Source organism: Apodemus sylvaticus, chromosome 10, assembly GCF_947179515.1.
Source record: "Apodemus sylvaticus chromosome 10, mApoSyl1.1, whole genome shotgun sequence".
Lineage (NCBI taxonomy): Eukaryota > Metazoa > Chordata > Mammalia > Rodentia > Muridae > Apodemus > Apodemus sylvaticus.
In genome coordinates, this window is record NC_067481.1 from 97,289,602 (window position 1) to 97,305,281 (window position 15,680).

Consider the following 15,680-nt stretch of genomic DNA (forward strand, 5'->3'; position numbering starts at 1 on the left):
GCTCCAGCACTCAAGAGGCAGACAGAACTGGTCTACATGGCAAATTCCCCGTTAACCAGAGCTTCACAGTGAGTCCGTCTCAAAAGTAAAATAGAAAAATAGTCATGTCTACATCTTTGTGGGCAGATACCTCTCAACTAATGTCAGGGTCCCTATGCAAGAGGAGGGGGTCAGGTGAGGGATCAACCACCACCACCAGAATCAAAGGGAATACGATGGGAATCTGAATCTGCAGGAGCCTAGGTATGAAAGGTGACTACAGAACACCTAGGGTTGTTGCACTTTAAAGCCCGGCGGGGTGGGGCGTGGTATTCCTGGGGGCTGGAGGAATAGCCCAGCACGAGGGATTTCTTCTGTTACAGGGTTCTGTAGTACTGCTAGATCCCACTACTTTAACCTGAGTCCTATGCGGCAGGAGTGCCTGAAAGCGGCGAGCAGGGAACGCAGGGAAAACGAACACCGGTGAGCTCCGCGCAGCCGCAGAGAAGGCGGGCACTCGGTCGCTCCACCCTGTATGCTAATATAGAGCGCTACGGCCCCGCCCCGGGGGCCGATGGGCCCAAAACCGGTAGGGTTCGAGAAGACGACGGTGTGGAGCCGTGGGCCAGCGAAGACCCAGGCAAGGCTGAGCGTTGGGTTCCGGGCCCCGCGGGCTGGTGGCAGGGCCCATACATTGTCCAAGGGCTGCCGGAGAGCCTGGAGCCTCGCTGCCCCCACCGGCGCAAAGTGGTACAGCCCATGAGGGGGCGGGGCCAGATCATGTGACGCGAGCGCGGCCGCCATCTTGCTCTGCGGTGCTGGTATTTAGAGCGCAGCGCCTGACTGGCGGGGTCGCCTTCGCATCCGCTGCCTCGAGGATCTCCGCCCGCCTGCTCGCTCGCTCTTCAGTTGTCCTAGCCCGCCGCCGCCCGCTGAGCTTGCCCTCTCCCCGCTTGCAGACATGGCTGACATCAAGGACAACCCCGAATATTCTTCGTTTTTCGGTATCATGGGCGCCTCGTTCGCCATGGTCTTCAGCGGTGAGCATCGCAGCAGGAGGAGCGGGGGATGCCGAAGCGATGCGGGACTCTAGACCGCTGCTCACTGGGGGTTGGGCGTGACGTCACCCTGACGTCATTCCCAGCTATGTGGGTGTCTGGCCTTACGGGCGCAGGTGGGGGGCGGTGGGGACTGATGAATTTGTGGAGCACAGGGCTTGGGGGCTTGGTCAGGTGCGGGTCTTATCAGCCCCCCTCCTGTGCCTCGCGTCTGTGGGGGTGGGGCGGCAGTGTGGCTGCCATCTTAGTCCCGGGAAGTAGGAATGAGGGTGGGGTGGGGGCGCGGGGGGCGGCGCGCGATCCTAAGCCCTCTCCTGCGCCTGCTCCACATCCCGCATTCTGCAGGCAGGTGTGACATCACATCTTGAAAGGCGCCAGTCCGTAGGCGGTGGCAGGCTCAGGACGGGAGTCCCTGGCCTCTTGGCCGGAGGGAGCCTGGGTCCCCGCTAAGGTTCACAAGCCCTGCTTTTATGGCAGCCCAGCTGCCGGGGGTCAGGTGGGTATGTACCCTGGGTGAGGCAGGTGTTTCCGGTTGAGGCTTGTCTCGGTTTCCCAATAGTTCTGTCATCGGTGTGGGTTGGTTAGGAAAACTGGACTGAGGGGTTGGTTCTGGGAACCTGCAAGGACTCAGGGTAGAGCCTATGGAAGTGGGTTGGCCTAGGTAGGAACACTTTAGTGGATGGTTGCAGAGCATCTGGGCTTTGAGGTGGGTGGGAGGGTGGCATTAGAGTGCCCGCATTTACACGATTAAGTCTTTGATCTTCAGTCCTGGACCTAATGAATGGATGAGTGAATGAATGACCTTCCTCTTCGATGGGGGGGGGGTGTGAGGGGCTGGAACTGGGCGATGCTTCCTTGCCCAGAGAAGGAAAAACCTAGCAAGGTTCCTGGTAGCACCTTGCTTTTGAAGTTGGGCCTAGACAATTCTTAAGTGTCAAATTTAGTGAAAATTGGCCTTCCTGGGAGAAAAGCCCTTGGGCCAGACCCAAGAATGTGGGATTGAGGGAGCTAAGTCACAGCCCCCGGGGACTGGTCTGGCCTGGCCTGGGCCTCCCCTGGAAGGGCTGGTCTTTGGGCTTAACTGACCTCGCCCTGCCCCACCCTACCTGGCAAATGTCTAGGTTGGTCCTCTTTGCAGGTACTTGGTGAGTTTGAACTCCAAACAGTGTCTGTTGACTGTAAACACCTGTAGGGTGCAGATTGAGGTGGAGGGTTGTCTGTCTTGGTGACCTCCCCCTGCCTGGGCCTGTCTGGTGCTGCTGAGAGCCCTGCTGTACCCACAGCACTGGAGTAAGTGGTCATTTGTGGTGGGAGATGTGGCTTGGGCTTCTTTCCTCCTCTCACACCACGACTGTTGTCCTCACACTTTAGGTCTCCTTAGAGAAGGCTGCCAAACATTTCCTTCTGCCCTTTGCTCCCAGAATGTGTTCATCCCCTATTTTAGCCACCTATGATTAATTTTTGTCACTCATTGATAAATCAACCCAGCAAATCTTTCTTGCATTCTTACTGTGTCCCAGATAGTGGAGGAACCTCAGGGAACACAATATCCCTGACCATGTGGGTCTCTGTTCTGGCTGTCACGATGGCTCATCAACCCGGAATTTGTGCAGAGTTCTTTTTCTGCGCCCAGCTTCTTGAATCTCTTGTGTGAAGACTCTGCACAGACTAAGGCTGGCCAACAGGTGTCTCTGCACTATGGAAGCGACTGTTACTGCTCTAGGCTTTCCTTGCTAACCCTAGATTCTGTTCCTTCACACCAGCTTCTCACAGCTCTGTGGGGTTAGCCTCTTACTTTGCCAGCTGAGTCACCTTCTGACTTATTTTTTTCTTTTAGGCATGCTATTCCGTAGAATGTCTTTGTCCTGTCATTACCTAAAGAAATCCTTCCAGCCTCTGATGTTGCTGCTGGGAGCACTGACCCTTGGCCTCTCTTGGACTTAACTAGCCAAGTTTCCAGACCATTGTTCTTTAACTAAATGAGGTTTGCACGCATCCCTGAGGCTCCTGTTCCATGCTCACATTCTAACTTCCCTTTTTTTCTTATGACAAATATCCTGTTGGTTCTTTCTTCATCATGTTCTCCATGAAACTGCCAGTTGCTTCTTTTCTGTGACTTCCTCCCTGTATTTGATTTCCTGGAAGTGCCTCCAGACCCTGCTGTCTGCCGCATTACCCTGGCATTCTCAGCAGGTCTGCAGCCGGTCAGGCTTGGTCTTCGGGTCGCTGCTCCTGTCTAGGCCTAGGCTGAATTTTTCCTCCTCTTGCCTTGATCCCTGACAGTGTCTCTGTTTTCCATCATCTATCATTCACCTTGGCTCCATGATCTACCTACCTGCTGTACTTAGGGGAAGGACCTGACTCACCTTTCTTTCAGTCTCACCTTTTGGGGTACAGATTTGTGTTGAGACCTCACCTTCACAATTATGCACGGCAACCTGTATTCTTGGTGTTTACAAGCATGCCTCAGGACTGTGAGCCCTTGGAACACTCGCTTTTTTGTACTAAGTGATACCGCATGGACCTGGCTTTCAGTAGGGCCCAAGAAATGCACTGTGGCCAGAACGGTTCCAGGAACTCTCTCTTGAAATGGACACTCAGGGACTGAAGATCCAAGTCTTTGTCGGGCAATGTCTGGGCATCCAGGGATGCTGTAGAAAAGACAAGCTGTCTGTCCTCCTGCCTCTTCCAGTTGATCTCATCTAGCACTGTCTTCCTTGGTGTCTGAATGTGCTGTCAAGAATCTTGCCCTTTGCCTGGTTTTCCTCTGCTGCTTACTTTATTACCTCCCCTTTACTTGGTCTGTTTCTGTGATCTGATTTTAAACCCTCCTCCCCTCGGCCTAGCTCCTCTACGGCCTTTTATCTTTCCTTACTGAATATGTTGTGTTGGGTCACTGTCTTGTCTTGCTGTCTCTGAGCTCTGATAAGGCAGAGGCCTCTGACTTTTGCCCTACTCAGTGCTAGGCACACAGTAGACACACTTTGTGATTCAGTGAGGTTAATAAATTATGGAGGAGTGGCTGGGGCTGTTTGTGTCCCTTTTACCTCTGGCCCATGTTGTTTTCTATGTATTGGGTTATACACAACTTCACCCAAAATAGCCATGGAGGTTGCCAGTGTCAGCCATATTAGTAGCTAAATAATAAGAACTGGAGTTTAAGACCTGAAGATAGGAGAAGGAAACAAAGTCCTGAAAGGGTAGCTGTCTCTCTTGGAGAGGTTGGAGTAGGGGAACAGTACCAGAGGAGACAGATAGAACCCTGTTGTCTTGCCTGGGAAGGCTTGAAGACCCCACTGCAGGGACTGATTGACACTGGACTAGACTCTGTGCAGCTGAAATGTAGCTCTTACTCTGGAAGTACCTGGAGCTTAGGGTGTGAGGCAGGGATTGCCAGTCCCAAGCAAGGCTTTCCTTGGCCCAGCTGTTCCACGTGACTGTTTTGCCAGAGGTCACAAGCTAGGGAAGGGGAGTGCTAGGGAACAAAGTCTGGTTTCACAGCAAACAAGAGCCCCCGATGACCACAGGAGCTACTGCAGGCAGAAGTAGGCCATTAGGTTGGGGGTATGGCTCTGCTAGTGGGAAGAGAAAAGTGTCTGTGGTGGTGGCTATTTTTTTCAGGGGGCTCTTGCTTGGCTGTAAGCCTTCAGTTCCTCTAATGGATGGTAACTTGTGGAGCAGAACACAGAAAGCACCCAGGCAGTTCCCATGCTGCTCTGGGCTCACTTAATCTCTCCTTTCACAGCCATGGGAGCCGCCTATGGCACAGCCAAGAGTGGCACTGGCATCGCAGCCATGTCGGTCATGAGGCCAGAGATGATCATGAAGTCCATCATCCCAGTGGTCATGGCTGGGATCATCGCCATCTATGGCCTGGTGGTGGCAGTCCTTATCGCCAACTCCCTGACTGATGGCATCACCCTGTACAGGTGAGTGCAGGGCCTCTCCTCCCAGGTGAAGTGCTTCACTTCCTGTGGGCAGGCCGACTGCTGACAGCCTGTGTCTCTTCTCTCCCCAGGAGTTTTCTTCAACTGGGTGCTGGCCTGAGTGTGGGGCTGAGTGGCCTGGCTGCTGGCTTTGCCATTGGCATCGTCGGGGATGCTGGTGTTCGGGGCACTGCCCAGCAGCCTCGACTGTTCGTGGGCATGATCCTGATCCTCATCTTCGCCGAGGTGCTTGGCCTCTACGGTCTCATCGTGGCCCTCATTCTCTCCACAAAGTAGTCCTTTCCAGCAGTCACAGGATAGGATGTAAAGATCACCCCCTTTCATTCCAGAACGAACAGCCTGACACATGCACGGGCAGCTGCCCTCAGTAGTTGGTCTTGTAAATGTGCAGTGTCCTAGTGCCCATTGTCTGTCGCCCCCGCCTTGCCCCTACTGCACCGTGCTGTGGACATAAGGGCCCACTCATCTCCCACCCAGGCCCCTGACGAAGTCAGCCTCTGGTTACCCCACCCATCGCCCAGAGTGCTCCTTGTGTATAAGAATGAATTAGAGTTGTCATTTTTCTCTTCACTGGATGTTTATTTATAAAAGATTTGACCTATTCATGCGTCTGTGGAGCAGCCCTGTCTCCCAACTATATAGTAATCATTAGTAGACTGTTGCCTTGTGGGGTTCCTGTTGCTGAGACTCCTTGGATGGAGCCGCCCTCCCCCTGCCCTGAGCTGCCAGGGTGGAGGGTAGAGTGCTACTGCGCCTCAGAGCTGGCTCCCAGCTGTGTCCAATAAAAGTTCTCGGATGTGACTGGCTTGTGTTCTGGCGCCTCTGTGGGCGGAGTGGGCGGGCCTGTGGGGGGGGGGGTTCCGTCATCACGGGGTTGTCACGTGGGCTCCGTAGTCACGTGATGGCCCTTTGAGCTGAGTCACGTGGTGCAGCCTGGCCCAGCTTCCGATTACCGCTGCTCCGGGCACTGCCGGCTTGCGCCCAAGGCTTGCTGGGTTCGGCGCGACTCACGATGCGTAGCGGGCAGTGCGCAGCGTGGGCCCCGGTGCTCCAGTTCACCAACTGCCGCATCCTGCGCGGCGGCACGCTACTCAGGTCCGGGCTGCATGGTGCAGGGTTGGGCTGGGTATAGAACTGATGATAGGCCAGTGTGCGGTGCAGGGATGGGGCTAGTGGGGCATAAGCCCAGAAACGGCAGGGATGTGGAGGGCAGGACTATCGAGGGTGGGTGCAGGAACAAGCTGGGTGCGAGATAGAAGTAGGGTTTGGTTCCAGGGCCTGGTGGTGGTGATCCAAGTGCCTGCTGCTCTGTCCTCAGGGAGGATCTGTGGGTGCGCGGGGGCAGAATCCTGGACCCAGAGAAGCTGTTTTTTGAGGAGAGGCGTGTGGCTGATGAGCAGCGGGACTGCGGAGGCCGCATCCTGGCGCCTGGCTTTATCGATGTGCAGATCAACGGTGCGGCCTGGCTTGGGCCAGGGAACCCAGGGGAGGAGCTCTGAGCACTGTGCGACCCCTTGTTTTCTGTGGCCACAGGTGGATTTGGTGTTGACTTCTCCAAGGCCACGGAGGACGTGGGTTCGGGGGTCGCTCTAGTGGCCCGGAGGCTCCTGTCCCACGGTGTCACCTCCTTCTGTCCCACCCTGGTCACCTCCCCACCTGAGGTTTATCACAAGGTGAGATCAGGCTGTTCTACCCCTGAGCGAAGGGGCCCTCAGGGCAGCACCATTCCCTTCACCTGAATCTGGTCTTCCTGGACTCGGGTCTGAGTGGAACCTCACTTTCTGTTGCACCCTGCCTGGTCCTGCAACTGCCAGTGCGGTTGTCCTCACAGTTCCTGTCACTGTTCTCATCCGCCACGCCCTCCCAGCGCCCTGTAGGCGGCCTCTGGGCCTCCTGAACTAAGGTTGCCTGGAATCCTGCCACAGCCATTGTCTCTTTCTCAGTCAGGCTCTTTCTCCCTGACCTGCCTATGTTATGTGACTCACATGAGAAAGCCTTTCAGAAAGAGCTGCTATTCCTGTGTGCTGGCTTCTGGCCTCACCCTTCCACTGTCTGTCTTAGAAGGAGGTCTGATGTCTTTGTTCCAAATCCCATGTAAGGCTTTCCCCCGTTTCCCCAGTTGTAACTAAGCTTGTTTAGGTTGCTGTCTTCAGGAAGAGTGTGTGTGTCCTCAGCGAGCTTATCCCTTAGACTGGAACTCCTGCTTTAAAAACATGGTATTCACTTAGGCAACACAATTGAGAGTTTAGTAAATTAATGCTGTTATCCATACCTGAATGGATTCTCTCTGTTCCTGTTGTCAGTCGTCTCAGCCAGTTTTTCTTCCAGGACAGGATCAGGGAGTGTGTGGTTGCCTGTGGCTTCTTTTCTGGGTGTGTAGACACAGACGCAGAGGAGGGAGCTCTGGGTATTGAGTGTGGGCTGTGCCCTTGCTACACAGGCTTGGCTCTGGCCCCTTGACTTGCAACCCTTGGAAGACTCCAGACAGCCTTACTCCCTTCTGAGCCTCAGTTTCATTAAGAGTAGATTGAGAACAGTCAGTGGGTGGTATTCCTTGAATATCTACTAGGGATGTCTTTCAGGAAGTTCCCTCCCACTCCACTGTTACAAGGCCTACCTGTGGTCCTACTGCAGAAAGGTTCTCTCAACTGATCTCTGGCAAGACCCAGAGTCCAGGATATGCTCCCTTCTACCATTCCTTGGCTACAGGCTAAGCTGCTTCTCTTTGCCTCAGGCACATTCCCGCAGCCCGGGTCGGTCCTCTCCTCCCAGGCTCTTCCAGGAAGGCCTCCTCCTGTGAGCCCCGCCCCCATGCTCCTTGACCACCACTGACTGAGCTCTCACTTGGCAGCAGGCTTGACTGGCCTGGTGCGAGGCTGTGGCTCTCCCTCAGGAGTGATGGCTAACAGTCCTAAAGTTTTCTTCCAGGTGCCCCACTGTAGTCCAGCAATCTCACAGACTTTTAGAGCAAAGGCCTTGGGAGGCAGGTAGGAGATATGGCATAGACTGTGGGCAGCTTTGAGTTTAAAAACGAAATACCCCGTTGTATTAGAGATCAGGAGGCCCTACCCTCAGAGACCTTCCCCCACTGCTTCCTCCAGGCCCTCCTCACCGAGGGGCTGGCTCACGCTGGAAGACACGGAACTACTTGGGTGTCTTCATCAAGGTCCGCCTCGTTGAAGCTACTTGCTCCTTCTCTCAGGTTTATCCTTTTAGCTATGCTTCAAGAAGACAGATCCGACAGCTTCGTTTTCTGCTTCAGATCTGTTAGCTGATGAAGGTCAGACACTTCAGACAGGATGTCTGCCACCCTGCCCACCCCGATTCATCTCATTCCCTTCTGTCTTTATTCTGTTTGTTTGTTTGTTTGTTTGTTTGTTTTTGAGATAGAGTCTCTCTGGGTAGTACTGGCTGTCCTCGAACTCGCTATGTAGACCAGACTGACCTAGAACTCACAGAGGTCAGCTTGTTTCTGCCTTCTGAGAGTACTATGATTAAAGGCATGTGCCACCACTCCTAGCTATGCCTTTGTTTTCCTGACCCATGGTTTGGATTAGAGGTGAAGGTAAGAACTTTTGTGTCGGGGCTGGCAAACAGCTAAGAACGCTTGCTCTTGTAAAGGACCTGGACCAGGCCTTGGTTCCCAACACCCTTATCTTGTCGCTGTAACTGCCTGTAACTCTGGTTCCAGGAAATTTGCCACTCCCTTCTGGCTCTACCTGTACTAGACAAGCACGTGGCTTAACAAACACATATGCAAGCACTTTGAACTAAACGTCTGTGGTGCCTAGGGATTGGGCCCAGGGCAGTGTGCTAAGTAGGTGCTCTACTGGTGCAGAAATCTCCAAGTCCCAAACTACTGGGATCCAGTGAACTTCACTTTACCCTTTTTATTTTGAGAGAGGGTCTTGCTTTATTGTTGACTGATCTCTGACTCCTGGGCTCAGGCCATCTCCTGTGTATGGGGGACAACAGATGCACACCACTACACCCAGATTATCTAGAGTTAAAAGCAGTGCTACTTTTTTTTTGTTGTTGTTGTTATTTCTTAATACCAAGTCTCAGGATAGTCCTGTCTGTCCTAGAACTCTCCATATAGACCAGTCTGGCTTTGAACTCACATCTGCCTCCTGAGTGCTGGGATTGGAGGCATGTGACATCATGCCTGGCCTGTGTCCACCATCTAGACTTCTTACATTGTAGCTAAGAAGTAGAAAGCCATCTTCTTGTTTCTTAATCCATTCTGAGAGACCACTTTCTCTCTAGAAGCTCCTAAGACCATTGTCCCTAGACCTGACATCTCAGGGCGCCCCGAGTGGGGAGAGGGTATTTATCAGGTTTGCTTCTGTGGGACATAGTGGGAAGTTGGGCTTGACGCTTTCTAAGTTTCTTCTATTGAATGGTTTCCTTGGCAACCGTTTTCCATGTCACTGTCACTCTTTGGGAGCCCCACTAGTCTCGTGTTGAACTTTTAGATTTTTTTCTTACCTTCTTTCCTCTCGGCTCCACTTCCTAGACATTTCCTGAGCCTCTGTCTTGGAGTTAGTCCCACAGGATTCTTGCGTACCTTTAACACAAAGGTTGAAGAGCTTGTGTTGCTCTCTAACATGCTGTTCTGGCTTCATGGATGTAAGGCCTCTCATTGCCTGAGGGTATCAATACTGGCCTCTTCTTGTGTCTCCTCAGCATGTTGTCACTACTGGCCTGGCCGTCTTGGCGTTCCTTCCTCTGCCCCATGGGGAATGCAGTGTGGGCTCTGTTTAGTGGCTGGCATTAGCAGGCCACTGGGAACACCTAGTCTTTTGGAGGAGCTTCGTGGGCACCTCTAGTTGTGCTGCCAAGGTCCTATCTCTGGGAAGAGTCTTGTTTTGCTCAAAGCGAGCCAGCTGTTCTCAGAGCCTGAAGAGTAGAACCTCAAGGTTTGCATTTCACCTCACTCGCCTCCGCTGAGGTTCCTTCCCAGCCCTGCCTGCCCCAGCCTGTTTCTTATGGTGCCAGCTCTGTGAGGTCTGAGTTTGCTGAGTCCTCTCCGTCTGACACGTATCCGGAGTCCACCTGATCGTCTGTCTCCCTGACTCTGACTGACTGCCCTTCTCTCGTTCTGTGTTCTCAGATCTAAGTGTGAGTTTGGTTTTTTTAATTTGTGACAGGATATCATGGGACTAGCCTTGAACTGTGTAAGTAGCTGAGGCTGCCCTGTCTGCCTCTACCTGCCAAGTGCTTAGGATTGTAGGGTGCACTACCATACCCAGCTTACAGGTCTTATGAGCCCTTTACCTCTATTGGGAATGGGTAATTCCGAGGGAGGGTATCACTGCTGTGCCTGAGGACTTGTGTAGCCGGAGCATCTGGAGGGAGGGAGGGCTGTGGCCATATTGGATCATCCCCAAGGCCAAGTCAGTGCTGCTCAACTCTTTCCTAAGGCTGTGACCTTTCATGAGGATGGGCTGGCTGCGGTGCTAAGCCCTGTCTCATCTGCACCGAGCTCCTTAGCTTCCGCCCTGTCTTCCTCATGCCACCCCAGGCCCCGCTTCCTTGTTCTGCAGTTTAGGGAGGCTGTAGTAATTTTTTTCCCAAAGGGTTGGCTTCTGTATTCTAGCTGTTTGGCCAAAGCCACTTTGAAGGCCAGAGCAGGTTAGAGTAGTCCTTGGTGCCTCTACTGCTTCTGTGGCCTGGGAATGCTGGGAATGCGTTCACCTCTCGGCCCTCAGGGTAGGTCTCAAGTATTCCCTGTTGTCGCGTCTTCCTGCACCTGAGCACTGGGGAAGGAGGGCCTTCATCCATCTTCAGCTCCTGTGGGGAAGGACGGCTGGGCTGGGCTGGGGCTGGGGCTTAAACCCCAGGCTCTGTCCTTGGTTGGGCTGTGGCCTCTGGGTGCTGGGCTGTGGGGGCAGGGCTTTAACAGCTGGTTCCCCCCAGGTCCTTCCTCAGATCCCTGTGAAGAGTGGAGGTCCTCACGGGGCAGGGGTCCTCGGTGAGTGGTTAACTCCTTTCAAAATGCCCAGTTGGGAAGGGAGGGCAGGTTTGAGGGGCTGGGGCGGGGCTGCTAGGTGGTATGCCTGCTAGAACTGCCTTTGTCCCTTCCCTCAGGGGTGCACTTGGAGGGCCCATTCATCAGCCGGGAAAAGCGGGGTGCACACCCTGAGGCCTACCTCCGCTCCTTTGAAGCCAATGCTTTTCATGATGTGTTGGCCACATACGGGGCCCTGGACAACGTCTGCATTGTGACACTTGCTCCTGAACTAGACCGGAGCCATGAAGTGATCCAGGCACTGACAGCCCAAGGCATCCGTGTGTCTCTAGGTAAGAGGCCTCTCATCCGCATTGCCTGCTCGTGGGTCTCTGCTGCTGCAAACGCTGATCTCGGGTCCCCGTGCAGGGCACTCAGTGGCTGACCTGCAGGCTGCAGAAGTAGCAGTGCGGAGTGGGGCCACCTTCATCACTCACCTCTTCAACGCCATGCTGCCTGTGAGTGTCGTGGCTGCTCCTGGGAGGAAGGGGACTCTGGCCACCATTGTCACTCAGTTATTCCCTCCTGCCCTGCTCAGTTCCACCACCGTGACCCAGGCATAGTGGGGCTTCTGACCAGTGACCAGCTGCCGCCGGGCCACTGCATCTTCTACGGGATGATTGCCGATGGCATACACACTAACCCTGCAGCTCTGCGCATTGCCCACCGTGCCCATCCCAACGGTGAGTAGCTGGGCAGGGTAGGGCAGGTAGGATAACAGCTGGCCAGGTCCTGAGCCGCCTCCTCCCCCAGGGCTGGTGCTGGTCACTGATGCTGTCCCTGCCCTGGGCTTGGGCAATGGCCGACATACGCTGGGCCAGCAGGAGGTGGAGGTAGATGGACTAATAGCGTACATTGCAGGTGAGTGACTCCCGTACCCACATATGTAAAGACTCTTGGCTCCCCGCTGGAGTGCGGGCAGAACTTGGGTGTGCCCTGTTTGTCCACTGGGCTGCCAGTGTCACAGCAAGCCCCCCCTTCCAATTCTGGCCTCTCTGCTTTCAAGGCACCAAGACACTGAGTGGCAGCATAGCCCCCATGGACGTGTGCATCCGGCATTTCCTGCAGGCCACAGGTCAGTCAGCTGGTGTTCCCGGCTGTCTGTGGGTAGAGGCTGTACTTGGAGGAAGCTAGGAGGCAGGCAGGGAGATTGGAACTCTGTGCTGGCATCTTCTCACTCCTTGGAAACTGGGAGACAGGGAGATGGGACTTCTCGAGGATTGCGGTGACCATGCTCGTTCCCAAGTAGAGCTCGGGCTGTGGGACAACGGTGAGCGGTGGTCACTTCAGCCAGGATGGTGAGCAGTGTGAAGCTATGACCTCGTGGAGGAGCAGGATCACACTGCTCACGGAGGCCAAAGAAGGTGGAGGAAGGCCAAGGCCTAGGCCTTTGGGATGATGGGAATCTGCAGGGGCACTATGGACGGGGTGGAGTAAAAAGTGGCTTCCTGGGGCTTTGAGCAGGTTCTGCAGGGACCTCCCAGATATCTGGCAGCCACTCTGAATGTGGGCAACAGTCAGGGTCCCATTTAGAGAAAATAAGCTGGGGATAGCCTGGGACAAAGGAGATAGCTGTATCCTGGCAAGCAGTGATAGGGAATGTGGTCCCTGGGCCTCAGGGTAGGCCTTGCTAGGAGTTCCGGGTCCCATTTGGCAGTTGCATTGGTGGCCTGGTGGGCCCAGGTATGGCTTTTTTATTAGAAGTAGGCAAGAGGGTCTGTGACTCTGAATACATCCTGATGCCCCGTGTCTAGTCCCTTGAAAGGATAGGTTCCCTGCAGGGCTGGAGAAGGGAGGGGTGTGAGCAGTGAGGGACCATTCTAAGCCGCTGCAGAGTCCTGGGACGTTCCCAAGCCAAGTCCCTAAAAGCCGAAAGTCGGCCTTTCTCGTGGAAAGGGTTGTGGACGCTCACCGTGGCGTGTTTCTGAGCAGGCTGTAGCGTGGAGTCGGCTCTGGAAGCTGCATCCCTCCACCCTGCCCAGCTGCTGGGGCTGGAGAAGACCAAGGGGAGCCTGGACTTTGGTGCTGATGCAGGTGAGTTCCCATGCAGGGGTGGAGTCTGGGGCCACTCCCACCACAGACAACATGGTTCTCTCCTACCTTGTGAGTCCCAGGGTTCAAACTAAGTCAGGCTTGGAGCCAAGTGCTTTTACCCATTCAGCCGTCTCCTGGCTGGCCCTTATTTTGTGTTTTGTTTTTGAGACAGAGTCTTATTATATAGCCCTGCACGCTAACTTCAAATTCCTGGTAATTCTCCGCTTTGGCCTCCTGAGTTCTAGGATGACAAGCATGTGCTACCACACTGGCTTTGGCCTGGCTTTCTGGCCTATAATATTAGGCCATGTGAGGGTTACGGGGATTACTTGTTCCCAACTGTGCCAAATTGATACCCTTGCATCCACCTTCCCTACCAGTACAAATTATGCTCCTGGGCCTCAGTTTCCCTCCTAGGCTCAGTTGTAATGACTCCACGGTGGGGTATGGGTGGCTCCACTCTTTCCTCTCCCCCTCTGTTTCTGCCGCAGACTTTGTGGTGCTCGACGACACTCTCCATGTCCAGGCCACTTACATCTCTGGCGAACTGGTGTGGCAGGCAGAGGAAGCTGGGCCATGACGGAGGGTCTTGGCTGGAAAGGACACTTGGACGGACAGGCAGTCCCCGGAGCTGGTCTCCAGGAAGGAAGCTGAGAGCCCGCCCCATGTCTAACAGACCGTCCGTCAGTCCCACTCCTGGAGGGGGGCAGTGGCTCGGATAAATGCCGACAGCGGGACTTGCCTTGTCTGTGTCATGCTTTGAGCTGTGCTTGTGTTCAGCGGGCTGCTGGTGGGTCCATGGTTGCCCTGAGACCTGGGATGGGGTTTAACTTGGGACCAGGAAGAGTTGAATGCTGTATGGGAGCTTTTCTGTAGGTCAGATCTGCTTTGAGGCCCATAGACCCACTGGAAGGTGTGTGGGTTGGAAGTGGGTTGGGGGGAGTTTGGAGGGAAGCCACTGGATGCGGCTGGAGACAGTAATGGTGGCTGACCCTAAGCTAGATGGCAAATGGAGGCCATAACTTCAAGCTCTCCGCCGCAGCATCCAAGTGTGTCCTTGCTGGCCTGGGGCCTGGGGTAATTCAGCGGTAAATGCCGGAATGGGTGTCCCGAGGGCCTCCAGTCTGGGCCCAGGACTCCACCCACTGCTCCCTGACCTGCCAGACCTGCCTAGCACCTTCTTGGAGAATCAAAAGTTCCATTCCCTGTGGCTGCATCTTTCAAAGACCCCAGTGGCTTTGACAGGCCATGCCTCATTCCCATGTTTGGTGGCTGTCGCATTCCCTAGCTAGTGCTGTGGGCAGCTCTGGGCCTGGTGGCTCTGTCTGCCTGCTAGGCCCACCTGGGCAAGAGCCCCCGAGCCTGACTTCCTCTCGCTTGGGGAATGTGGTTTATCAGGCTCCCTGGAAACTTCACTGTACGAGCTTTGGGGATTCTTTGGACTCTGAGAATGGCTGAGATGTGTGAGTATGTGCCGGAGGTTGAAGGTTAAGTGTAGGAATGCCTCCATTTTGCATTTGGGTCCTGAGGTAGGTAGGTGAGTCTTTCCCCCTGCCATTTACATTATACCTTGGGATAGAAGGTTACGAACAGATGTCCCAGGTAATAGGCCCCATTGAAGGATCTGGTTTCAGGCCAAAGCTTGAAATAATATTTTCAAAAAGGGAACAAAGAAAACAAAAATGTGCAGACAAAATAAGATGCTCTTGGGCTTTCCACTTTCTGAGAGCCTCAGCCTGGGGAGAGTGCCTGGTGGGCAGGGGCATCTGAGGACCAGCCATCGCCCACCAGTCACTGGGTACACTGTCACCCCGAGGAAGCCAGCATGATGGCGCCTCGAGGAGGAGAGGTGAGTAAGAGAACCTGGGTCTGTCCCATGGCCACATCCCTCTGTGACTGACCAGCTCTCGGGAGTGTGGGAGCACAAAGGACGGGGAGAACAGGAGTCACATGAGGCCAGTCGTCAGGACCTGCCATTCTGTGGAAACCTCCTGCTGGTGGAAGATCTTACCCCCAAACTCTTCACGAATGCCTGCAGGGTGAAGGTGCAATTGGATAGTAGAGAGCTTGTCTGATAATGCAATAAGGTCCTGAGTTCTATTTCTAGTACAAAACTGGCCCTGGCCTGCCCAGATCCGGTTTCAAGGGATTCATGCAGCTCTGGATGGACAGTCAGGAGGGGATCAGATGGGTGAGCTGTGTGTTGTGGGGTTACCCAAAAATGACGGGGGCAGCACTGGGAAGGATACGAGGCTGAAGAAGCGGCCTTGATGCTGCCTTGACAGGATGGAGTCGAGGTTGGACTGTTGGCAGGACAGGGCTGGGACAGGGCTCCGTGCCTCTGGAGTTGCTATAGGAATTTGGATTGTTACTTTCAATTTTTTTTTTTAAGTGGGTCGTGGCAGTGCATGCATATCTTTAATCCCAACACTTAAGAGGCAGAGGCAGGCAAATTTCTGAATTTGAGGCCAGCCTGGTCTGCTGGGTGAGTTCCAGGACACTCAAGGCTACACAGACAAACCCTGTCTTGAAATAAACAAAAAACAAATAAACACAAAGGGATGGAGAGGTGGCTTGGTGTTAAAGAGCACTTAACGTTTGTCCAGAGGACCTGGGCTCAAACCCCAACACCGATGCCGGGTGGCTCGCAAC

General features: G+C 54.3%; 2 protein-coding genes across 2 annotated transcripts; both read left to right on the plus strand.

Annotated features, from left to right (window-relative positions):
- Positions 1-538: 538 nt before the first annotated feature.
- Atp6v0c (ATPase H+ transporting V0 subunit c) lies at positions 539-5,785 on the plus strand. Its single transcript, XM_052196259.1, is given in 5 exon segments — positions 539-709; positions 711-729; positions 939-1,019; positions 4,783-4,966; positions 5,056-5,785. Coding segments are annotated over 5 exon segments (645 nt in total). The 5' UTR covers positions 539-553; the 3' UTR covers positions 5,261-5,785.
- Positions 5,786-5,903: 118 nt separating this feature from the next.
- Positions 5,904-13,765, plus strand: Amdhd2 (amidohydrolase domain containing 2). Its single transcript, XM_052196220.1, has 11 exons — positions 5,904-6,079; positions 6,303-6,439; positions 6,518-6,657; positions 10,904-10,958; positions 11,075-11,287; positions 11,364-11,452; positions 11,533-11,677; positions 11,748-11,855; positions 12,001-12,069; positions 12,927-13,028; positions 13,520-13,765. The coding sequence occupies exons 1-11, from the start codon at positions 5,997-5,999 to the stop codon at positions 13,606-13,608; spliced, it is 1,230 nt and encodes a 409-aa protein (XP_052052180.1). The 5' UTR covers positions 5,904-5,996; the 3' UTR covers positions 13,609-13,765.
- Positions 13,766-15,680: the final 1,915 nt, after the last annotated feature.

Bases quoted from the DNA above. Each gene is read 5' to 3' on its own strand.
- Amdhd2 (XM_052196220.1), top strand. From the start codon at position 5,997: ATGCGTAGCGGGCAGTGCGCAGCGTGGGCCCCGGTGCTCCAGTTCACC. The intron at 10,959-11,074 runs GTGAGTGGTTAA...CCCTTCCCTCAG, and splicing joins TCACGGGGCAGGGGTCCTCG to GGGTGCACTTGGAGGGCCCA. The intron at 12,070-12,926 runs GTCAGTCAGCTG...GTTTCTGAGCAG, and splicing joins GCATTTCCTGCAGGCCACAG to GCTGTAGCGTGGAGTCGGCT.